A 27,554-nucleotide genomic window follows, 5' to 3' on the forward strand; every position below is an offset into this window, starting at 1 on the left:
TATCTATACAATATAGTAAAAAGGCAAGATGAGTAGTTTATTATTTGACGTGTGTCATGTTAAGTAATTTTAAGTGACACTTTTTATGTTATTTTTCTTTGCATTTTATTAGGAATAGTAAGAGACTATGAGTTGCTATGTATAAATTATGACACAATGAATTATCATAATTAAGTTTATTGGTGAAATTATGATACAGTGAATTTGCATAATTAAGTGTATTAGTGGTGACTTTTCAGTTGCTCACTGGGTTTGTATAAATACCTTCTCATAGAGAAATAAGATAACCAAGCAAATACAAAATCGATATTGTAACTCTCTAAAATCAAGCACATTTTATATCACTCATCCTTAATTCTCCATGGGTCATGTGAAATGTACATTGAAGACAAACATTCCATCCGCCTCCGTTTTATTATGCTTTAAAAATCAATGGTTCAATTTCATATAAATTTTGGATCTCAAAGGCGTTACATTGCTACTAAAGTTTAAACTTTTTAGTTTGTTTGCATGTTGATTTCTCCTGATTGTTCATAGTTTCCATAGTATAAAGCTACAAATTTAAAAAATTAATATTTAAGTTCTGCGTAAATAAAAAAGTTCAACTTCATAGTTATGAAGTCAAATAACCAACTCTGGTTCCTTCCTTGCTAATCTCTAAATCACGTGATTAGTATTTGTAATCGGCTTATAAGGTGATTAATTTGCTTACATGTATTTTTTTGTTGACATGCAGGTAGTACGTATAGATTATATAATTGAACAAGCCAATATGGAATATGTTGTGCATTCATTAAGTAGTTTGATTTACATTGCTAAGACAAATTCGTCATATTTCAAGATTCCGACAGATTTGCAGTATGTGATTACTCAAAACAATTATTTGGTTTGAAACGTGATGTAGAATTAATATTCGGTTGTTACCCTACAAAGTAATTAAATACAATGAAAAATGATTATGCATATGACTTGAGGCAACAAGTTACGTCATCATGTTTAGAATGTTATTTAGATTATAACTGTAATACAACTCAAATTCACAAGATAGTCTACTAAAATGAATTTAAGTTTGCATACTTTGTCATTAGTTAACATAAGAATTTCCACTTAAATAAAACTATGTGTTCTTTCTTTGTTTATAATGTCATCACATTAAGTACACGTCGACTTACTAACAAAAAAAGTACATTTCGACTTCGCAACCCACTTTGAACAAACATATGCATGAATAAGTTTTAAGAAGGATTATACTCTGTATTAACTACCCACTTCTCAAACTAAATTCTTCCCTATTTTAAATCTTACCACAACATGGATTATTTCACAACACGTGTCAACCATTTTACATTTTATCTTCAAATCTTTTATTTATAGTTGAAAAAAAAATTGGTCTCCATTTCCCTTCCCCTTCATTAAATTTTCGTATCAGATACGATTTTCTGGCGGCAAAGAGCTAAAATGAAATGGATGGTGGTGGGGACACTTGTACTAAATATTTCTTCAATTGGGTGAAAGGTAGGGCATGAAGAAATTTTATTTATGGTATTAAGGATCACTCTGGAGAGTGGGTGTATGATCCGGAAAGGGTTAGTAAATTGTTTCATACTTCTTTTGTGGAACTCTATAACCCGGTGCTACATAACCAATCATCCAATAATGATAATATCCTAAATAAGCTTATGGAGGGGTTCTCATACCGTATTAGAGATGATGATGCGGATTGTTTGGGACGTCCTTTCACGGCGAAAGAGGTACGTAGAGCAGTTTTTCAGATGGGTGCACTCAAATCACCGGGACCTGATGGGATCCCGAGGGTTTTTTTATCACAAATGCTGGTCTTTTATTAAGACTGATGTAAATAGGGCTATACTATCGGTCCTAAACTCCGGAATGGTGTTAAAAGAAATGAATCGAACCTTCATTGCCCTTATACCAAAGTGTGAGAATCCGGAGGTGGTTGGTGACTTTAGGCCTATCAGTCTCTTCAATGTCTTTATGAGGATTGTGTCAAAGTGCATTACGAATCGACTGGCAAAAGTTATGAGTTACTTGGTCGGAGATTTTCAAAATGCTTTTGTCCCTGGGAGGCAAATATCGGACAATATTTTACTAGCACATGAAGCGATTCATAAAATAAATTCTCACAAAAAAGGAAAGAATGGGAGGCTTGCTTTCAAGGCGGATATGAGTAAGGCCTATGATCGGGTGAGATGAGATTTTCTGCGTGCAGTTCTAGTAAAGATTGGTCTCCCTAGGAGAATGGTGACACTCATCATGAATTGCGTCACTACGGTTTCTTACCAAGTTCTTTTTAATGGGGCTCCAATGGATCTCTTTATGCCAAAGTGTGGTCTCCGGCAGGGTGATCCCTTGTCTCCTTTCTTGTTTGTACTTTGCATGGAGTCTTATCTTCCAATGTGCAACGTTATCAGTTGGAGGGGCGGCTCAAAAGCATCAGTCTTTGCCCGGGGGAAAATCGACTTACACATCTTTTCTTTGCTGATGATGCGGTGTTTTTTCTACAAGACCAAAATAATGGACCCCGAACTCTAAGACGGCTACTGGACAACTATTGCGCAGTGTCTGGACAGGTAATCAATGAAGCTAAATCGGGCATCCTTTTTAGTCCAAGTACTAGGCTTATAAGAGTGCGTCGGTGTACAAGAGCTCTTAAGGAGAAAGGTAATAAAGTCTTGGTAAGTATCTTGGATTACTGACTGAGTTCCAAGGATCAAAAAGTCAATTGTTCAAGGGGTTAATTGAGCATGTCATGAAACGGATTGCTTCTTGGAATGAGATTTTTCTATCTCCAGCAGGAAGGTTAACCTTAATTGCTTATGTCCTATCAAATCTCTCTAATTTCATTCTATCGGTATTTAAAATGCCGGTAAGTTTGACGACCAAGATTAACTCTCTTCTGTCACATTTTTGGTGGGCGGGGAGTAAAGTGGGGAAACCCATACACTGGTGTAGTCATAAATTTCTCAGTCTATTTAAGCGAGATGAAGGTCTTGGGATTAGGAATATTGAGTGCCTAAATCAAGCTATGCTTGCGAAACATGCTTGCCTGCTTGGAGGCTTTTGGGAAAGGATTCATCTTTCTTTGGCCGTATTTTTAGGAAGAAGCTGCTTGATGATGATGGCTCTCCGGATGGCCGATTGAAATGAAAGAGAGGTACTAATCTTTCATGGGGGGCAAAAAGCGTCATGTATGGACTTGAGTTTGTTTGTGAACATGTTGGATGGAAACCAGGATATAACTCAAATCTGAATGTTTGGACTAATAAATGGGTTAATGGAGGCGCAACTGAGCCAAGGGACGACTTTATGTCGTTAATGATGGTGGATCTGCGAAATTTAAAGGTTAGAGACTTGATTAATATTCATGATTCAGGGGAGCCTTCTTTTTGGAGAGAAGATATGGTAAGAAGTATCTTCTCCGAGGATTGTGCTACGATGATCCTGGCTACACCGCTATGTCATTCTCTGAGTCGGGATGAGATTTATTGGACGCTTAGTGCGACTGGTGAGTTTACTGTCAAAAGTGCTTATGGTGTCCTGTTTAAAAGTTTTATGGACCGTAGGGGGTCTCAAAAGGATAAAACAATATTGGATGAGGAGGGTAGGAGCTTTTGTAGGAAAAGACTTTGGAGGCTTCCAGGGCCTATGACATGGAAAGTTCTGTTGTGGAGAATTATGACTAATACTCTCTCTGTGGGCTATAACTTTGTGAAACGAGGAATTGACATTGACCCCTGTTGTAAACTGTGTTCCACGGATGAAATGAATTTGGAATCTAAGGAACACCTTTTCCAGGATTGTCAGGTGGCTAGAAGGTTATGGGCATGCACGGAGCTAGGGATAAGGGTTGGTGATGAAGAGAATCTGGGGTTGGGTCAATGGATCATTAATTGGGTAAATTATTTGGGAAAACTCCAGGATGCAGAATTGCGAATTGTGAGGTTTAAGGCAACAATTTGGACCCTATGGAGTGTAAGGAACATATTGATCTTCAAAGGAGAGCAATTCCATCCTATTTTGCTGATAAAGATGTGGTCACAATTAGTTGGGACTGCGGACCAAGTGATTGCTGATGGAAAGCATTCTCAGGAGGTTGAAACTCTGAGGATTCTTGCGTTGGAAGAGGAACGAATGCAATGGGTTCGGGAAAGTAAGCCCATTCATATGGTAACATCATTGAGACACTGTGACCGGGTTCGGATTATGGTGGATGTAGGCTGGAAATCGAAGGAAAAAGCGGGGATAGGGTGGGTTGTGTTCTCGGCTACTGGAGGTATCCTCTTTGAAACAGGTAAAGAGTTGAAGGCGGAAGCACCTATACAGGGGGAAGCACTCGGAATACGGGAAGTCCTGACTTGGGCGGTGAAACACACGATTCTACACTTGGAGATTTCTTCGGATTGCCTCCCTATTGTTGCGTTCTTGGCGGACATTGACAGGCCTCATCATCTTGTTAAGGCAATCCTTAATGATATCCTTTCTATTAGTCTTCGTTTCATTGTTTATCCTTTAGTTATTTTCCTAGGTTGTTTAACAAGATCGCTCATGGCCTTGCCTGTAAGGCCATGACTAGTTAGGCGTACCTTTCTTTACTGCTGTCAAAAAAAAAAAAAAATCGTTAGGGTTTGATATGGGTGAAATTAAGGAGAAATAATTAAAACGGTTTCTTTCAGCGGCAATGAACTATCATTATAGGGTTGAAGTTAAGGAGAAAGAATTAAAACGACTTCTTTCCTTTATTTCCTCTACCGATTCTCCTTTTTTTACTACATTCATTATTTGTTCCTCTACCGATTATTTAATCTTCATCTTTTGATTACTCATCACTCAATCATTCAAGTAGCCACAGTGCGCCTTATTCCTGAGGTATCATCGGCTTGGTTTGGTTCGTTTCTAGATAGTTTAATTCACTTTTGAAAAAAGGCCGTGTCCTTAAAAACTCTAATTCCCAGGAACCTTTCATTAGTTACCGCCTAGACGTTTCTCGTAAAGCTTGGAGGAGGAAACTGCAAGTTTGGTGTAGAAAGTAAAAGCAATTGAAGTTGCCAAACGGTACCAATTCTGTTAAATCTCGTTTTTTTTTTGGAAGGAATTTTGTTCAATTTCTGTAATCTTCAAGAGTTTAATTACCAACACAGACTGTATTGTGAGTAATAGGAGACTTCTCATTGCAAAAAAGTATAGTTGCACAGTAAAAAGTGCCCATTTATTTTAATTTTTAATTTATTTATTTTGAAAAAAAAATATTTGCTTGTCTATCTCCCTATCTTGTTGCTTCTAGATTACATCTGTTTCTATGGGGCAAGAACGAAGCTTTAATATCTTCTTTTCTACTATTCAATTATTTAGGGTTTGATATGGGTGGAGTTAAGGAGAAATAATTAAAACGGTTTCTTTGAACTGTCATTATAGGGTTGAAGTTAAGGAGAAAGAATTAAAACGGCTTCTTTCCTTTATTTCCTCTACCGATTCTTCTTTTTTACTATATTCATTATTTGTTATTCTACCGTTTATTTAATCTCCATCTTTTGATTACTCATCACTCAATCATTCAAGTAGCCACAGTGCGCCTTATTTACTGCAACTTGGGCATGTCAATCGAGTTAGGATTCATGAGGTATCATCGGCTTGGTTTGGTTCGTTTGTAGATAGTTTAATTCACTTTTGAAAAAAGATAGTGTCTTTAAAAACTCAAATTCCCAGGAACCTTTCATTAGCTACCACCTAGACGTTTCTCGTAAAGTTTGGGGGAGGAAACTGCAAGTTTTGGAGATTTTTTCGGATTTCCTCCCTATTGTACCTTGAATTATTGTTCACAAATAAAAATATAAAAATTTCTACTTTGAAAATTTTCTTTTGGGTTGAATTAATTACATAGCTAAACAAAATGGAAGACAATAATAATAATAATAATAATAATAATAATAATAATAATAATAATAATAATAATAATAATAATAATAATAATAATAATAATAATAATAATAATAATCGTGACAAAACACTAATAAACGTAACAATATTCGTGGCAAAATAATAATAATTCATGACAAACGTTTAATAAATTGTGAAAAATATATTTTTGACGATATATTATGGCAGTATAGGTATAGATTGATAAAAAAAAAATTTATGAGTCCTTTTTGTCAACAGGACTCAGTGCGATTGCAAATCCGGGATTGTATAACACCACCAACGTGACAATTCAGCTAATCCCGTGAATTTCACGGGTAATAGAACTAGTTGGATGTTTAATAAGTGATGACTCAAAACTAACCAAGATAATACTAGACTATTTATTATATATATTATACATTTAAATACTCCGTCCGTCTCGATAAATTGTTGCGGTATGTAATAACATTGAAGGTTTAATTTAGTCGAGAAGATACTCCGACTTTTTACACATTCCGTTAAAGCTTTTTGGACGGGCATCACCTCTTATCATATAAAGATATTTACTAACAATTATTCACCTTGTTGTATTCAAAATGAAGCAATACAATACTATCATCATCATCATCTTCATCATTAATCATTAGACTCAAACCCTAAATCTAATAACATGAATAGTAATGGGTAATTCGAGGAGAAAAGAATGGTCGATAGAGTAGACGACGACATTGTTGTTTCTTGATATGAATGAAAGCATGAGAACATGGAGTATCTGCATGGCATCCAAAGAAGGTGACAAGTTGAGAATTATGAATGTGATGGTGGAATTAGGGCGCAAGGTAGAAAATGAAAACCTGGTAAGCATGTCGCACAAATGTTGTGGGAGCAACAATGTGTTAGGAATTATGTAAGTTTCAATGGAGGAAAGATAAGAAGTTTTTTTTTTTTTTTTTTTTTTTTTTTTTTTTTGATAAGATAAGAAAATTAGGTTGATCCTCCACCTATCCTTTCGAATGAGTGAGGTAAGTTGAAGCCACCGGCTTTCAAACCACTTCGAAAGAGTTGGACTTGAATGTCCAATAGAAGCCATGAAGTCAGCAACCTTGTTGCCTTCACGAAAGCAATGTTTAATTATCACTTCATCTAACAAATAAAGGTTTACGCAACAACTGAATTTGGACAAATAAACAAAGTGAAACTATGAAGTTTATCAAGTGTGGTTAGAAGAGGGTTTAGTGATTTGATGGAAATGCAAAAATAGTTTTCTTTAACGATAACATCCAAGATTTCGGAAACGGATGAGGTGATGTCAATATCATCAACAACATGAGTTATCATATACTGTGTAGCATAGTAGAATGGCGACGAAGCAGGCAAAGTAGGAGTTGCGGACCTGATCATGGGCATAACCGACGAATAGTTGGTATGAGTTGGTGGCGGAGAACTACTGGGGAGAGTAGCAACTAGAGAAGTTGTGGGGGGAGGTGGCGTCGTTGACAGTGATGGTATGTGTTGAACAGGAACATGAGGAATGACAACGAGTGCATTTGCGGCGGAATTAGGCATAATGACCAAGGAGTTGGTCTGAGTTGGGAGCGGACGATGATTGGCTACGCCAGAGACTGAAGTGGGGATACGACCAACCACAAGTCCACAATAAACGTAGTAGTAGTAGTAGTAGTAGTAGTAGTAGTAGTAGGAGGAGGAGAGGTTGTTGCCGGCGGAGAAGAAATTGTCGGAGGATTTGATGGTGACGGAGTACATTGTGGCCTCGGGATATGGAGGAGGTTGATAAAGATGTGGAGGTGGTTGATAACACTCCATTTTACGTATTTTTGGCCCACATTTTATCTTTTGTTCGATCGAATTAATGATCCGAGTTAGCATAATTCACCCATTTTAGTCTTGTATAACACATTAGTCGATTAGGTTTAAATAATACTCCCTCCTATTCTACATAAACTTCCCTCTTTCCTTTTTCATCTATTCACAATACCTTCCCTATTTTCTTATTTATTAAAGTTTTATACTTATTTTAATCACCTTACCCCACAACAATACCCCACCTCACCCCACAATAATACTTATTTTAATCAACTTACCCCACAACAATACTTATTTTAATCACCCCACCCACAATAATACCTCACAAAGTCACAATACCTTCCATCTCTCCAATTACAAAACCCCACTACAATACTTTACCTTATTTTAATATCTCTCTCCTTAATTAGTTGTTAGTACTTTTGGTACTGCTCTCGTCTTTTTATTTTATAGGTACCATGTTCGAGTAAAAAAGGCGGATCAAGACGGACCGAAGAAAAACGAAAAGAAATGAGCCGCATGAACTTGGGCCGTGAGTTTTGCACTGCACCTGATTTACAATAATTTTCACTAAGTTGGGCTGCTTTGGTATTGGAAACATGGGCCTATTACATTATAATGGTCTATTCTTCTATTTGGGTTTCGTATAAAACGAGAACACCAAATTTTGTCATTGACAAAAGAAAGTGGCAGAAGACCAAGGGGGGATTCATTTTTTGAGTGTGGTGCTGGGCACGTGAGAAATAAGGAGCATTCATTTTTGTTGGTGTCTCAGCAGAGGGCACGAAACAGAGAAGAGAGTAGGAGTAGATTAAAAACACTATCTTTATCTATTTTTCCCTCATTACTAATTAATTTAGTCAATTAATTCATGCTCAAGGTTTAATCTTTTGTAATCGGTTTTGAAAATCTACTCTCATTTGTCCATTTTAAATTCAAGTTTGGTAATATCTCTATTTTCTTTCTTTCCTTTGTTGAATTGTTTACATTTGTTCAAAGTTTCAATACTTAGGTTAGTTTATTCATAAAGGTTCTTCCTTTATGCTTAGTTGGTGTTATGATCTAGTTTAATTAGTATTCCATCGTCTTTACTTTGTTAATTGCATGTTAATTAGTAGAAACTCCAATTTCATACCATGTTTATTGTTAAAGTGTCAACCTTTATTAATTATTTGGTCTTAATTAGGTGAGTAGTCCCTTTACCAGGTTGCAATTAGACACTAAGATGAGTAATTAACATAATTAATTCCACTTAAATTAGTTGTCAAGGGGAAATGAGTGGGGTTACCAAAGGGGTAAATTTGTTAATGTTTTATTTAGGAATTTGGTTGATTGTAGACCCTTGTCCACCAATGGAAATTGGTTAGGTCCACAATTGACTACCCATTTACATTCCTTGTCTTGTCAGTTAGGCCGCCTTCTTTTGACTTGTTGTCTTTTAGCTTTGACCTTGGTCAATATGTTGACTCGGTCAGCGGGTGCAGAATATGCCCCATGATATCCAATTAAAAGATTATATCCATTTACAATAACTTAATTTTAGATTCTGAAATTTTAGGCGGGAAAATTTAGAATTCCACCTATTCTTTTAGTAGATAGTGTTAGAAAAAGTGGAGCAATATTACCGTAAATAATATTATAACAATATACAACAATATTAAAAACACAAAATAAAATATATAAGGACGTAGATTAGATAACAATAATATAAAAGAGAGTAGAGTAGAAAGATGTAGCCTGGGTCGAATCGCGCTAGACGCTTTCCTAAGAGAGATAACGCCTCCACTGCACTGGTTACCAAATAGCGCGTTCCTCTCCCAAGATACGACAACCCGTTGGACTCCTTCGGTAGCAGCAAGAGGAGCCCCCGAACCGATGCTCACCCGATGCTCAATAATAATCTCAGTGATAAAATATTATTTTTATACTCAATACTATAAATCTTTATAAAAACAAGTGACTAGATCAGGAATGTAGTGTGACCTTAGTACGAATGAAATGAGCACTCACACAAACCTCCACCACCAATCTATTATATATACAGACACAATGTAGAGGCCATAAACACCATCATAAATGGGCATAAAGACATTTTCATGGCTCAAACGTACGGAGTATAAATTAGTTAATACTAACATCAATATGCAAGTAAATGACCGTATTGAAAACTCTCATTAAAACACTATTATAATAGTATTAAACATTTTCTAATTACTTTGTAACTCATAAAATTATGGAGCATAAATACTAATAAACCATATTTAATATAATTACTCAAATATTAAAACTTATTAAATAATTCTTAAATCACAATATTTTCCAACAATCCCCCACATGATTTAAGAATCCAAAATATTTTAAAATAATAAATAAATAAGATTTAATAATCCAAAAATAAAATAAACTTTTAATATAAAAATAATAATAGTGAGCATACAATACCGCGCAATAGGTGTAGGTACCTTTCGGGTTTGAACCAACACTTAGTGTAAGTGAGCTTGCACTCGAAAGAACCATAGTAGTATAAATACTTTGAACTAGGTCCCTTAGATCAAGTTTGGACTCACCACACACACGATATGGGCAATCGATCAGGTTCTATCAGTGGTGCGCGTTAATGGTCATGCGCAGGTATCTTGTATCATGAGTGTCTCTAGGGAGTTGCCCACGTCCCATAGTAGCGACCACACTACGAACACTCACTAGGTGAATCCTCCAAGGGTAGGTGTGACATCCACCCCGCAAAACAATTATGCCTTCGGATTCATTAAGAGTCAATGCTCAACCTCAAACCGTCACAACCAAAATCAATGAGAGCACCTCATAAAACACAATATCACACTTCGCCATAGGAATGAGACGCGGATCAAAATAAAATATCCGCCAAACAAATAAATGGTGCTCTCCTTAATTAGCCCACCCACAGCTTCGTTATTACCCGTTGAACTTCTTTCATGGGATCTCCAATCTTTGAAGACGGGTTTCCACTGCGATGGCTATCATATGGGCAATAAGTCTCATTCCCCTCGACGATTAAATTCTCATAATTCAAGTACGTACTTGCCGGCCGGCTTTTTCATAAACGGATCCGTGATATCACTTTAATCATATTCAAATAAAGAACACCATCATGATGGAAAACCACGTGTCTCAAGGACCACGTCTCAAATATCAAATATCTCACTTTCGATCGATCTCATCAAACTTTTGTTTTTAGCTTTAGCTAAAATTCTTTGATCAAATAATAACGGAATATGAGGCATAGGCGGCTGGGCCAATATAAGTATATAGAATATATCTCGATAACTCTTGGATCATTTCACGCCCATGCTCGTGGTATCCAATATAATAATAATAATAATCCACAACGAAAATTTCCATGATACCGCGCACATCTCTATAAAAATAAATAGCAATGATAATAGACCTCCGCCATAAAAATAAATAGCCATGATAAGAGTCCTCCGCCATATAAAAATAAATAGTCATTTTAGCCTTTGATCTCACAAATAATTATTGAACTCGACCGTTCAATATGCCCTTCAAATAAAGAAGGAAAAACACACAATTAGTAAAATATATACTCCGTAATAAATTATAATGAGTGAATAATGTGATATTAGAACACTCTTTTAGCCAATTAACACAAATGTTCACACACTATAAAATGCATTGATAATTGATAATAATATATAATAAGAATTCATTAAGCCACATCTTATTAAAGCCAGCTATAAGATTAACATTTGCCATACTGAAACATACTAAAAGCCAACAAACCATGATACAAACAAATTCAATACCGCAACGAACGTAGTAACATTGTTATGACATCTCATCCATTGTTATTAATATCTCATCTTGAGATAATGAAACCTTTTAACATTAATAAAGCAATATTAACTTATAGAATTAAACGTAATACGCCAAACATCCAAACTAATACAATATAGACAAGTTAAAAACCACCCATCAACACGTCATAACCATAATGAAATAATAAGCTCACGACTCGACGTTACAAATTGCATTGCATAATATATAGTTATAGAGACACGCACATAAATACGGCCATCAACTTTTAAAAATAAAAACATCATCTATTTGGATAATCATAAGCGTAAATCGTCCATAATATAATTCTCATCACCCAAAAAAAAAAAAAAAAAAAAAAAAAATTATATATTTCACAAACATGATTTTTCACACTCAAATTAAATTGATACGATAATCACTAGAGTAAAAGGCCATACAAACGTATAGAGTAAAAACAACCCCCACATTTCTCAGGTCCATGATAAACAAAATACTACTCCGTATCAAATAGATTAATATGAGTATACTGTAGTAACGCCAAAAACGTTCATGTAAACTTATCCTACCAAATTTTACACATGCAATTAAAACTAATTATAGATTACATGTACGTCTTCACATTTAGCAAAGACAATGCCATATTGTACCAATAATATACATGTATGATCATAAAATAACAATATTAAAAAGAGAGGTTGATGAGCATTTAAATGATTTAATCAACAAAGAAGAATAAAATAAAATATGAACATATAAACACTATTGTATATCCTTTATTACACATACAAAAACACATCACAAAAGTCATTGAGCTTATCAAATAGCTACAAACTTGTCTGATTTTCATATTCTTAGCAATACGAATGTCTACTACGCAAATTAACAACACCATGAATAATATACTAGCAGATATGAGAACACAAAATTCAGATTTACTATTTATTCCAGAAACAATTGTGGACAAGCAAGCTTATGAGTAATAACAATCAGACGAATTATTAGGGACGCCATCTTTCAATACAAGTCAATCATATTATAATATTATTTACGATAATGCCGTTTTATCTCTCTTAGATTGTTAGAAAAAGTGGAGCAATATTACCGTAAATAATATTATAACAATATACAACAATATTAAAAACACAAAATAAAATATATAAGGACGTAGATTAGATAACAATAATATAAAAGAGAGTAGAGTAGAAAGATGTAGCCTGGGTCGAATCGCGCTAGGCGCTTTCCTAAGAGAGATAACGCCTCCACTGCACTGGTTACCAAATAGCGCGTTCCTCTCCCAAGATACGACAACCCGTTGGACTCCTTCGGTAGCAGCAAGAGGAGCCCCCGAACCGATGCTCACCCGATGCTCAATAATAATCTCAGTGATAAAATATTAATTTTATACTCAATACTATAAATCTTTATAAAAACAAGTGACTAGATCAGGAATGTAGTGTGACCTTAGTACGAATGAAATGAGCACTCACACAAACCTCCACCACCAATCTATTATATATACAGACACAATGTAGAGGCCATAAACACCATCATAAATGGGCATAAAGACATTTTCATGGCTCAAACGTACGGAGTATAAATTAGTTAATACTAACATCAATATGCAAGTAAATGACCGTATTGAAAACTCTCATTAAAACACTATTATAATAGTATTAAACATTTTCTAATTACTTTGTAACTCATAAAATTATGGAGCATAAATACTAATAAACCATATTTAATATAATTACTCAAATATTAAAACTTATTAAATAATTCTTAAATCACAATATTTTCCAACAGATAGAAGATTCTATTACTTATTACGTACATAGTTTAGTAGTCTTAATTAATTTAGTTTAGTTGTTTAGCTTTATATTATCCAACTTTGTGATTCGCGTAGTTAACTCATAATTTAAGACAAAACTAGTACTCAAACTTGATCTCCTTGTGGTTCGACCTCGACTACCCTCACTAGTTGAGAATTTGTTTGATTGGGTACGACGACCTCTACCGCATATCAGTGGTGGAAAAAGTTGAACAAGTGGAGGTGGTGGAAAGTGGGGAACAAGTGTGTAGGTGTTTGAAGATGTAGCATAGGATGTGGCTGAAAAGGAGGTGATAGATGCGGTAGTACTGGTGGTAGTAGTTCTGGTGGAAAAAGTTGAAGAAGATCAACAAGTGGGTATGAAATGAGGAATTTTTTGGCAAATTGGTGTTTATTAGCAAAATAATTAGGGAGTTGGGGTTGGTTTGAAACTATTTTGATTTATGGTGTCCACGTCATCAGTTTTTATTTTTTTTCCAGTTTTTATGGTAAACCGCTAAGTTTCTTAGCGGCTTACTATTTTTTTTTTTTTTTAATTTTTTTTTTTTTTTTTTTTTTGAAAAAAAAAAAAAAAAGTGAATAGTAAAGCCGCTAAGAACCCTAGCGGCTTTACTATTCATTTTTTTTTTTCAAAAACCGTCACCTTCTAACACTGATGACAGCCTATTCTAGAAATGAATAACCACCAAAGCCGCTAAGAAAGTTAGCGGCTTCCCTATTTCCCTATTTTTCATAAGCTTATGACATTTATTATCTAAAAAATGACAAAGAGACAAAGCCGCTAAGAAACTTAGCGGCTTTGCCTAAAAATTGGAAAAAAAAATGAAACTGATGACGTAGACACCATAAGTCTAAATAGTTTCAAACCAACCCCAATTCTCTAATTATTTTGCTTATAAACACCAATTTGCCAAAAAATTCTGAAATGAGTGGTTGTAAAAAGGAAAACACAAATTCTCATTGAAGACATGACATATCCGTCACAAGCTGAAGACGGATACCATTTTACCTCACAAAGTACCCACTTTTTCTCTCTCTGCAACACTATTCATGTGGTCCCCTTTCTCCACTAACCCATTTTGTTACCATTTTATCTCACAAAATATCCGTCACAAATGGTAACCCGTCACAAGGGAGACCAATTGAAAGGAAAATAAGGGTGACAAAAACGAGGAACCCCCAATTCTTCATTTTTTTTGTTACAATTTTTGACAGGTGGGGGTTTGTGGCTATTTATAGGAATCAAGCCATTGATGTCAATCGTGTTCTCCAAGATAACATTGTTTTAACTTTATTTATGATTTCCAAGTATTCTCTCTTAAAAATTATTTATTTGTTTTATAAAATTAAAAGAAAAATGAGATGGCGCCACACCTGATACTCAAATTGAGCGTCACCGTGGTATTATAGCAAAATACCTTAGTTTTTCAGTTTTTTCATTTTCCTCCTCTAAATTTTGAATTTTAAACTAGTTAGTGATAGAGGGTAATTTAGGAACTATAAATTGCATAACTAATTATAATTGTAACATGGAATTTTAAATCAGAAAATAATACGATTTCTATGCTTTTAGCCACGTTTTGTGGAGGAATGTCGAATTGTCGTCTTCCCAGCACTGTACTCCGTAAGCATATGATGCTAATGAACGTTACGTAAAGATTTTGAGTGATGTTTGATTCATGGGAAGGGTAGTAGGTACTACCTATACTGTACTGGGTTCAAAACACAGTAACACGCATAATACCATTGCTTTTTCATCGATGGATTGTATTAAATTTTCTTGTTCGTTGGCTTATAGATGAAGGACAAGTTAGACTAAAAACGAAGTAGCTGAAAAACATAATTCAATAATGAAGAAACGTAATGCTTGATGAAGATTGGTTTGTGTAATATGGGTTAAACATTAAATAGATTACTTTGGTATAAAATATTATTGATAAAATTACATATTTACCCTTAAAATTTTGGCGAAAATACGAAAATTAACATGTTATTTTTTATTTTATTTTTTTCTTTAATTATGATGGCGCTGAGATTCGGTGCCACCGGGTGGCTTCCTATAGCCATCCAAATTAAAACGACTCAAATATGTTACTCCTAGATAAGAAAAAGTACGAGTATAATATGAATATTTAGGAAAATCCATGATATTTGTCTTATTTATACTAGTGGCTTATTTCTTATGCGTATATTTCCGTCTTAAATAATTTTTTTTTACATTTTTACATTTAAATTAAATACGAGCGTCGTTTCAACTTAAAAAAGTTTTTGTAAGAATTTGTGATCAGTATTTACTAGTAGTAGACTTTTTCTAATCAATTTAGACGTCAGATTTTTATTTCTTGACGGTTTAGTTGTTTAACAAAGTAAGAAAAAAAAAAGTCCAATAACTTAAAATTAATTAGGAAACTAAGGATGTGGAAAAACAATTGGTCTCCCTTGTGACGGATCACCATTTGTGACGGATATTTTGTGAGTTAAAATGGTAACAAAATGGGTTAGTGGAGAAAGGGGACCACATGAATAGTGTTGCAGAGACAGAAAAAATGGGTACTTTGTGAGGTAAAATGATATCCGTCACTCCAGAGTGACGGATATGTTCCGTCACAAATGAGATTTTGTGATGGAAAAAAAGGAGGGGAGAGGGCAGTATTTACTCCAATTTTCACATCCCATGCATCGATGCAGTACCACTAACGGGCAACGGCTTGCTTCCAGTTGCCAATTTTAGTTGTTTGTTCCTCCTATCCATGCTTCTAACTGATTTTACAGTACATAATTACGTATACACACTGGGGTTTTACGGTTAGTCGGTTAATTATCTGAAGCCTCGTAAAGCAACTTCAATGGTAAGTCAAAATCGTACTAGCTTGTAGTTGTCATGTTAGATTTGCAAACCAATATTTGTCAAGCTATAACCTTCTCTAATGCTAAGCAATATATATACCCAATTAAATTGTTACGCTCTCTATTGGTAATATAGAGTAGTTAGTTGGTTATAACTAACTAAATTAGACCTTAGAGACAAAGTTAGTTAGACACTAACTAACTATAGCTAAGTCGGTTTATAAGCTACCATATATACTCAATGCTTGAGAAATCTTGAAGGAATCTCTGAAGTATATTAGGTCTTCTAAGGAAATTTGGACTAATTGCTTGAACGATTTGGTCAGGCTGATGCTCTAGAAGTGTATCAGTTGACAAAGGAATTAGGGGATGTTGTACATGACAACTTGACTTTAATTGAGTATTATGGGAAGATGAAAAATATTTAAGAGACTTTAGACAGTCTTGACCTATTACCTGTCTGTACTTGTGGCAAGATTGATTTACGTTCTTGTGCACTCATGAAAAAGAGGGTAGAAAGGGACAAGAATGCAAAGTTAATAAACAATTTTCATTTAGCATTTCCAAGTTATAATTTAAGTTTCTTTGCAAGTTATTATTCAAGTTCCATTTCCATTTGTTACGACAATTTAATTTTTAGTATTGTTTCGTTAATTCATTTGCTATTTGCGTTGTTAGTTAGTTCGTTAATTCATCATTTGTTAATCGTTACTCTGCCTATTTCATTATATCGTTATTGTCATTATCATCATGTTTTCTATGTCATATGTTATTAGCTTAGTTTTTAATATGTGTGAGTAGTTCATTAGTCTAGGGATTAGGGGAGCCATGCATAAGTAGTATTTGTAATTGTTGAAATAGGATGCTATAATATCGATTAAACGTTTCTATCACATGGTTGTTTTGTTTTGTTAGTCTTTGATTATTGATGACAATCTTAGATTAAATTTGTTAATTCACTTTTAAAAGTCGAGAGGCATGAAATTGAATTAGAGTAAGCATGTTTTAGTAGACCGATCTAGTAATAGTGAGAGCTCGCTAGAACCAATCTAAGATTAAATAAGTTAATTCAGATGATTGTCTTCGTAAGTCTGTTCTGCAAGATTGTTGCCTTCATATTGATACGCTACTTGTACATTCTTTCCCCCATCTTGAATTCTCCCGGAATAACTTAAAGGTTGACATGATATTGACACTCTCTAGTCTCTATACCACCAAGATCAAAGATGCGAAAGAGTATAGTGTAGGCGATAAATGAGCTTGAAGAATCAGTTGCTAAAAAAAACCAAGCCTTACCAGGGGTATTGCCATTTTGAAATTTTGTAGGTGGAATGTAACTTACTGAAGTTATGAAAGCAAGGATGAATATGTGCAATATCGACTCCAGTTGATCAGATGGCGTAAATAACACCATCATCATAATGTTAGGGTCATAATTGCCCAATCGAAAACTCAGCTTTCACAATTACCAATACAACCTACATGGTGTCATATTGCGACGGAGGCACTGGTACACCCACCTCTATCTGACTGAAAGTTGCAGCAACAGTGAGCAAACATCCATTCGCTATAATATATAATTTACTTGATTTTGCAATCTGACATTTAGTTGGCTCTAGCATTATATTCCACAGAATGCTGCTCTTCCAGTAGTTTGTTCCGTCTTCAATCATTAGGCTAAAACCCAACATTTCATTATTATAACATTCTCGTTTGAAAATTTAGTTTCTACATCAGGACCAACTATAACCAAGGAATCATTTGACACGTATAATTTCGTTACCAGCTCATACGCAATTACAATATGGTCACCTCAAAACAAGGATAGTCAGTATTCATTTTCCCTTGATTGTGCTTGTCGGTTTGGTGAGGCGTCTTGTCTGAATGTTGGCAAAGACAACAGAGGGCGCCTAGAATTGTGGAAAAACTCATTCTATTCGAGCAAATGATCGATGAATAAATCCCGGAAGTACGGGCTGTCTAATGCACTAAACTTGGCAACTAGTCGATGGTTCGTGAATGAAATGATCATCTTGGATTTCGTTGAAATCCGACTAAGGCTCGTAGTCATCTTGAAGTGACGTAAGTTGAGCAGTTTTCGCAGCTTCAGCAATTTCTTTGATGAAGACTGGAAGTGGAAATTCATTATATGGCTCGCAATTTCATTGTTAATCACCTGAGCTTGACATTTGGTTTGGCTCGCATTAGCTTGTTTGGTTGGTTCAGGCATTGTATCGGACAGTTGGTGGGCGTCTGCCATTTCTTCATTTTCTTCCTGTCTAGTTTTTGCTACCTTAGCCATTTCTAAAATGAAATCAGGTACCGGCATCGTAAGAAACAGTTTGTGGGTCATTATATGGGTCAGGAACACCATTTACACCGGGTTTTGATTTCGTCAATGTCATTCAATAAGCTATGATCATCACTTATCAGTGCTACTTGATCAATGTTTGAGCTCAAAACTGGTTCAGACAATTTGTCAAACACTTGTTCTGCATCAAGTGTAGTATTGTTGGCGTTCAAATTTAGACCTGGCAAAACGGGTTAACGGGCCGGGTTTGGGTAGGGTAGGGTCGAGTCTAACATTGATTTCGGGTTAATTCGGGTCGGGATGGGTCATTTTGGGTTTCGGGTTTGTTGGCCGGGTCTGTTTCAGGTCAAGCGGGTCGGGTGGTTCGGGTCGGATCATTGAATAATAGATAAATAGCCATTTCAAGTTTTTTAAGTTCAATTAGAGTTATATCTTATCAGGTCATCTTCGGGTCGGGTCAGTTACGACTTACGAGTCAAGAAAGCTCGGGTCATGTTCGGGTAAGGTCAATTCGGGTTTTCGGGTCACTTAGGGTCTCGGGTCAGCCTTTTCAGGTCGGGTTAATCGGGTCGGGTTGCTTTTGTCCGGTCTAGTTCAAAATCACAAATTTTCATTTGTGACGGATATTCTTCTGACGGGTAAAATAAAACTCACTTGAATAGATAAAGACAAGATTGTGACGGGTCAAATACTTGACTCGTCACAAAATTGTGACGGATATACCCATCACAAAGGAGACGCATTGGTTCAAAATACTTGTAGTTGGAGATCCTTTCACCTCATTGTTGATGACCTGAACATAGACTTGAAGGAAATCCTACTATTCAAGAGATAATTAAAAAGCAGTACAGTAATTTTCCTAGAACAGCAAGATTTGTAAACATAACCCTTTGGTTTTTTCTCTGTTTCTTCCTTATTTTATCTTCATAACCTTTAAAACATTTACTATTACCAAAGCAAATATTCAGACAACATCAATCTACGCAGACTACACTCAGCTTTATTTTCTTACTTCTTTTCCTGCTTACTCCACTCCACCCCTTTCATTAAAATGGTAACAAATTGAATATATATAGGACAAACTTTTTGTTAGGCCCTAGACATTATCCATTTGTTTCATCTATAATCTATATTATCCAAAATGCAGAGATTGCTGGTGAAGAATGGTTCTTTCTGTCTCAAATGCTCCTTAATTAGTGAAGTAAAAGATGTTTATTACTCATATATCTGGGTGTCGAATACTCGAAAACAACCACCACCCTAATACGATAGTGCCTCATGCAAAAATTGTCGGTAGAGGGAGTCAGATGTATGGATCATTCCGTTTGCATTAAGAAAAGTTGTTTTTGGGATAACGGATATTTTAATCAAAAGTAAACAAATAATTGGGATTCGGATCATAGGGAGAACACTGTAAGCAAAATAATACACAATGTAATGTACAAAGACTAAAAACAGCTTTTCTGCAACTTCTTTTACTACTTACTGCAATGCTTTCATTAAAATGGTAACAAATTCAATCCTAAACAAATAGTACAAAATTCAAATATTATAAGATGCATTAAACTTGAGCATATAAATTTACTCTCTTTCCTTCTGATCTTTCATACATTTATTTCTAAGCTAAGGTTTGTATTACTTTCTCTTCTTCTTTTACCTCTACTTTATTTTTATTTTTTTTGGTTAATGGGTGTAAGCACAAGTTAGTGAATCTGTTTGTATAAATTTTATGGGAAGTTTATGTTTGATGAATATAGGTAAGGAAGATGGAGAATCCGAATGCGGCCGAGTCGTCCCACCGTTGTGTCTCCAAGGAACAGCAGCATTCAAGTTTCTTTCAGCTTTTTGTACATGATAAGAACTCCATCAATCTGGTATGTTGCTCATCTTTTAAGGTCAAATTAAGTGTTTTTTCTTTTTCTTTTACATTTTATATGTTCCTATGTTGGATTTAGTTAATTTTTTTTAAGAAGTTGTTCCATCAATCTTGCTGAATGCAGCTAGTTTCGACTAAAATTCGAGTAAATGCGTTTGAACTCAAGATGTAGGCTGTTTTCTAACAAAACACTTCCTATATCACAATCATTTGTTTACCTTTGATTAAAATGTTTATAACAAAGAATAAGAAAGGTAAACAAATGAATGGAACGGAGGGAGTACGTATCAGAGAAGTGTATTTTAGAGTTTTCGCCTTGCAGACACCATCAGAACATTACTGAATGTATTTTTAATTAACCTGGCTTTGGATATTTGTTATAGCGGATACCTCCGCCATTCATCAAGAACTTCCGAAACATTCCATACAAGATATCCTTGAAAAACATGAATGGGTTGGTTTGGCCTGCAAAACTGAGTTATATCGGCGGTCACTTGCACATAACCTCTGGTTGGAAGGAGTTTGTTAAGGAACATTCGCTGATCAGCGGAGATTTTATGGTGTTCCATTACGTACCAGATTCCACATTTCTTGTTATGACCTTCGACTCTGATGGCTGCAACAAGGAAGCGCCTCTAGTCAAGAAAAAACGCAGAACAATTGATCGCCCAAATTTGGAATTTGAGAAGACTATCAAGAGCACACACTTGAAGAGTTTTGTGGTAAGCATACTTGTTTAAGAGACATTCCGTCCTTTGAAAAATAATAACCGCTGTTATATATACTAACATGATGTCGGGTACCTTTCAGATAGACCTGTCAAAACTCGACCCGACCCGTAAACCCGACCCGACCCGACCCGTTTTCTTAGGGTTACAAACCCGGTTTTCTCGACCCGCGACCCGTTTGACCCGAACCCGAAATGACCCGTTATTTTAGGGTCGAGACCCGATCCGAACGGGTCGACCCGTTGGGTTAAGGGAAAATCATGAATTTTATTAAAAATATTATTATTTATATATTATATTTGAAAATATAGTTAAAAAATTATTTTTTTATTACTTAAAATTTAAAATTCAACTAAAAAGTCAATTTTATATAACTTTTATAATATTTAATAATAAAATAATTATTAAAAAAATTTTATTTTAATAATTATATCAATATAGTTATTGTATATGATGAATATGACTAAAATAATAATTTAAAATATATTTAATTTTTTTAAAAAATATTTTTTAAATTAAAAAAATCGTTTAAAAAAGGCGTTAAAAATTATTTCTTGACCCGTATTCTGACCCTAACCCGACCCGTGACCCGTATGACCCGACCCGTATCTGACCCGACCCGTATTTGACCCGACCCGTATTCTGACCCGACCCGTATAACCCGACCCGGGACCCGACCCGCCCGACCCGTTTGACAGGTCTACTTTCAGACAATTCCCAGTTGGGTGATAAAGAATTGTGCTGTCGAGCTACCTCATATGGTAGAGCTGAGTTTCGAGGAAGGGGCATCAACGACGACATGGTTGCGCAGAACAGGAGACAGGACAGTTCTGGGATATGCTGGGATGCCTCAATTCTGGGAGATGAACAATGTTCAAATTGGAGATAAGCTTCAGTTTCAGATTATTCTCGGAGAATGGAACACCATCAAAAAAATCATTGTGAGGAGAGTTCCGTCTTAACCTTAAGACGAGTCAAATATATATTATTGAGCATTATAATGCTTATGCTGTAGTAGTATTAGAACTTTGAACAAAACTCTCGTCTCCTCTTATTCGAGAAGATGTATGAACTAGTAGTGTACCTTCTTAAGATGGATGGTGTAGTGATCTGTGAACAAAACTCTTGCTTTCTGAAATGTAAGAATTAAGTATCGTCTTAAATTTGGCTTAAGACTGATTTTATTTGCTGATGTTCAATTATCCTGTAGATTCAAAGTCCGTAGCTTAGCTTTTAAACCTGGGTTTACTTTCATTTTCTCGCGCTTATGTGATCACTGTATTTTTACTAATGTCATAGAAGTGAATGCTGAATGCTGAAGGGTGCTTCAGTGGTTGCTGTACTGCATTGAACATGCCTGAAGATATTTTTACGGTTTGCTGGTGTTCAGTTTCTGCTTAATTGAATTCTACATTTTACGACTGATACGATAGTAGGAATTGTTAGCAAATTAATCCTCCAGGAACCGCATCAGTTATGTAGTTTTCTGATTACATTTGCATACTGAGAGTTAAATGGCAACAATATTATTCTTTCCGTCTCAAATTAATTCTCAAGGTAAATGGTGTCGATTACTCATATATGTGGGTGTTGAATACTCGCATATGTGTAATTTTACTTCTGTGATGACAATGTTGAAGAAGTTAATTTCAAATGACTAAAAATTGAAATGAAAGCACCGAGATCACATCATGAACAATAACAACAAAATCAACCATCGCTCTTAGCGGCTCGTACAAAAGTCGTTGGTAGAGGCTTAAGGCTAGAGGGAGTCGGATGCGCGTATCATTCCGTTTGCATTAAGAAAAGCTGTTTCGGGATGATCTATTAGAAAATTTGTTTAGAGAGTCGCATCCAATGATAAGCTTTTTCACAATAAAAAAAAATGCCCATTAAAATAACTTCAAATTTTCAAAAATTACAACAATTATAGTAAATGGATTAGACTGATGTAAATACATCAGATGAGTATAGTTTTTGAATTTTAATTTAAAAATTTTGAGTTTATTTAATTAAACATTAATGTAAAAAAGTTATACTATAACTCAAAAAAGTTACATATAAGCTCAAAAAAAAAAAGATTTTTGACGCCGTAAAACCAAAATGTAATTTATAAACTCTATAGAACTCAAAAAAAATACACAAAAACTCAAAACTCATTAAAGTGTGAGGTGTTACATATGTGCAATATATTTTCTCCAATAATTCGGACTACTACTTATTTGTGATAGAGGTGATCATATGGCCCAAGCCCGCAAGCCCCGACCAAGCCCAGCCTGAATTGTTCCCAGGCTTGGGCCTATCGTTAAGCCCAAAAAATCCTGTCAACCCGAGTCATATAATAGGGCCGGGTTTGGGCCAATCTCGAGGCCCAAAATTCAGCCTGACCCGGCCCGAACATGAAGATCTGGTTCTTTTTTTAAACTCCAGGTTTTGTAAAGTTGATGATATAATCTACACCAATTCTTATTTCAGACCGGCCGATCCGTCTGAAATAATAAGACGGGTCAAACCCACCCATATTACATTAAACAAAGCGCCCGGATTTTGCAAATGAGGGGACAAGTGTAATTAATGAGCCGCATAAGACTTGATGTGTGTAAGATTTCATGATTTGAGGTTTTAATATAATAATAGCAAAAAGTACAACTCATTCATTTACTCTTTCTACCCTAATCCTACTGCAACTCCCACTTCTTCCTCTACAACACTCAAATTCTCCATTTTCATAGATCAAAAATCAATTTTCATCTACAATTATTACACTCAATCCCTCATTTTATTTATCTTAACACTCATCATCTTTAACCTTAATACAAAGCTTTCGTCTTTCATCTGATTTGTTGTTTAATGCACAATCCACAATAAACACCAAATTAAATACCCAGGTTTTTCAATTTTTATTATTTATCCACCAATTTATTGGTCATAATCTTCATCATTTTTAGTAGATGTGTCATATTTTCCTCTTTATATAGTTCATTTAATTCGACCAAAAAAAAATATAGTTCATTTAAAGCCTATAAGTTAATATGGATTCTCTTATTTTCCTATTACTTTCACTATAAATGTCTTTGATTTGTAAGTTTTGATGTATTAGAATTTAGGGTTCTTATAAACTTGGGTTTTTGATTGATATGTTTAGTTTTGTTTAACAAGATTTATTTTGAAATTGATCTTGATGTGGGTATTTACATAAATAGACTTATAGATCTATTTTTTTCGTTAGAAGGGTTCTTACAATATCTTCATTAGTTTTCTTAATTTTTGTATCTTTTGTTCAAGGTAATTATCAATAATGGAGGTGGTCATTGCAAATTTGTTTGAGTGTTAAGAATAACATAAAATAATTAGTGGGTTGAGAGAACTTTGGTGATATGATTGTGATAATATATATTGTTTAATCATCTTTATATAAATGTCTGGAGTTTTCATTATATTGTGACCATTACAATTTCTGCAGATATTGAAGTTTTGAAGTTTATAGTTGAGTTGAAGATTAACAAACAAAAGCTCTTGTTCTATCTGTATAAGACACACCCTCAAACACATATCTTATTTCCTTCAAAGTGATTTTAAAAAACGATAATAGGCATATATTACATCAAAATTAATCCTCCATTTATGTACTCTCATTTGCACAATTTGTAACCACATTAATAATGATTTGACCTGGTATATAATTGGTAACATAATATGCTTTTGTGGAAACACTTTTGTCATACATATAATTACTTGTTCAGCTCACAATTTAATAAATTTAAAATATTCTCATATATATTCTTAGTGGCACATATTACACCAAAATGAATCTTCCAAATATGTACTCTTATTTGCACGATTTGTAACCACATTAAAAATTATTTGTCTTTTTATATAATTGATAACATAATACGCTTATGTGGGAACATCTTTGTCATACATATAACTACTTGTTCAATTTCACAAGTTAGTAAATTTAAAATAGTCTCATATAGGAGTATATTCTTAATGGGCACATATTATACAAAAATGAATCTTCCATTATGTAATCTCATTTGCACTGTTTGTAACCACATTAAAAATCATTTAACTTTTTATATAATTGGTAACATACTACGCTTCCGTGGAAACATCTTTGTCATACATACAACTACTTGTTCAGATTACAAGCTTATAAATTTAAAATGGTTTCATATATATTTTTAGTGGGCACATATTACACCAAAATAAGTCTTCGATTTATGTACTCTCATTTGCATTATTTGCAACCACATTAAGTATTATATGTCTTCTCATATAAATGATAACATTTTATCATTTTGTGTCAACATTTTCTTAGATATAACTACTATTAATTGGTTGAATATGTAAACTTACTTATACAATATGTCACCCTTTAATTTAATTTTTTTATGAACTCCAAAATATGTTACCGTTATGTTTAATATGTTACCATTTTTGTTCAGTATGTCAAAATTTTAGTTCACATGTTTCCATCTCATTACTTAATGTCACCTATTTCCGCATCAACAACTTCAGTTCAATATTTTACAAAGCCAGCATATTTGATACTATTTGCATAGGTAGTTACCACTTTATTTTAATATGTTCTCACTCCAATTCAGTATTTGTCCATTAAATCGACATATATGATGATAAAATATTTTACATGTTTTGAATCCAACTTAATCTCATTTTAATTTACTATCATCTTTACTACAAATCTTGCAACTCTCTTATTTTTCTATCCATAGGTTTTTCAAACAGATGACGAGTTGTAATTTGCGTTTCTTTGATGTTTTGTCCAGCCTCAACTTTTTTTAACCCCTTGAACGGATGGAGTTGCATAGTAATTTCTGTAAAAAAAAAATCAAAATCAAAGAAACTAATAAATAAGTTATCAAAAACACATAGCTTATATATTCAAAAATATGACAAGGAAATGGTTACAAATTATACAAATAGGGAAACAAATTATTCACAAATTTATTTGAATAATGTAAAATATTGACTTAGTTATGACAAATAGGGAAATAAAATATACACAAATTCTACTTATGCTAAAATGTTAACTTATTTATGCAGTATGTTACCATTCGATTGAATCCAGCAACAATGGTGACATATTGCACAAATATGGTAACATAATATCTTGATTAATAATAGATACACTAATATCCATGTATTAATGAATTGTAACAAAGGAAAAAATCACACAAATATGGAAACAAAATCTTAATATACAAATATTTATACAAATCATATATATGCAATATATGTTACTATTTGTTACTAATATTGCTTTAAATACAAATCATGACAAATTATACTTAAAGGCTAACAAAGTAATTTGACTAATCCGTGTAATATGTTACCATTGATGTAGCAAAATGTCACTATTATTACTAAGGAAACAGTACAAAATAAATCAATGAATAGACATTCATATAAAAAAAATTGTCTCTGCAATATGTTATCATTGATGTTCCAAAATGTCACCATTATTGTTAAGGAGACAACACCTAATAAATCAATAACTAGACATTCATATAAAAATAACTTGTCTCTTGCAATATGTTACCATTTTTTTTTACTTTTTTACAAAATGTTACCATTATTACACATGAAACAATACTTAATAAATCAAAAAAATCGTTAAACCCCAAAAAAAAAATTAGATTTTTCGAGTTTCAATCAAATGTATTCACAGATTGACAAATAAATCAATTAAAAACGGACATGCAAGTCCAGAACACTCATGCATTGCACAAATTGGTACCAATATCGTATATAAATACAAAGATTCCTCCACTTACCCATCTCGACGTCTTCAGTAGCACTTTCTTGGATGAGTTCTGTTTGCCATTTTCTTCTTTCTCATTGATCTTGTTGATGATTTTAGAATTTTATGGGTTTTTTATTTTTATTTTCAGAGAGTTATGAGGAGAGAAGAGAGAGAAGTGAAAGAAATGAAAGAGAGAACTGAGAAATGAATGTGGGGGACAGGAGGAGGCGTGTGGCAGGTGAAGAAGTAACAAAATGGTCAATTCACAACAGTACTTTGTCTACTCTAAAATATTATTAAATGCCAACTAAAAACAGTACCCGGCCCATATTCTTAATTTGGTATCAAGTATGACCCGTCTTATTAATAAGACGGATATAGTTGGTCTTAAGTAAGACTTATTGTATAATCTATGTTTTATGTTCGTTTTCTGAGTTGCAATGTGACGTTGATGATTAAAGTAGTATTTCTTAAGCCACCAGGAGCATTAAACTTGCCGAGTAGCTTACATATACATACCAATATGGTGCCACTTTAAAGCTAATTTTTGGTTTATTACTACTTACTACGTTCCCCTCCCTTATTTTCCTTAACTTGATCAGTAGCATAAGTGCATAACTACCATAGTTAGAATTTGTTTA

General features: G+C 34.2%; 1 protein-coding gene across 1 annotated transcript; it reads left to right on the forward strand.

The window, feature by feature from the left end:
- Positions 1 to 20,099: 20,099 nt before the first annotated feature.
- Positions 20,100 to 22,493, forward strand: LOC141643777 (B3 domain-containing protein REM9-like). The gene is made up of 4 exons (XM_074453082.1): positions 20,100 to 20,170; positions 20,300 to 20,416; positions 20,802 to 21,140; positions 21,857 to 22,493. The coding sequence occupies exons 2-4, from the start codon at positions 20,309 to 20,311 to the stop codon at positions 22,106 to 22,108; spliced, it is 699 nt and encodes a 232-aa protein (XP_074309183.1). The 5' UTR covers positions 20,100 to 20,170; positions 20,300 to 20,308; the 3' UTR covers positions 22,109 to 22,493.
- The last annotated feature ends 5,061 nt before the right edge of the window (positions 22,494 to 27,554 follow it).

The sequence above is a fragment of the Silene latifolia genome, chromosome 2 (genome assembly GCF_048544455.1).
Source record: "Silene latifolia isolate original U9 population chromosome 2, ASM4854445v1, whole genome shotgun sequence".
Taxonomy (NCBI): Eukaryota; Viridiplantae; Streptophyta; class Magnoliopsida; order Caryophyllales; family Caryophyllaceae; genus Silene; species Silene latifolia.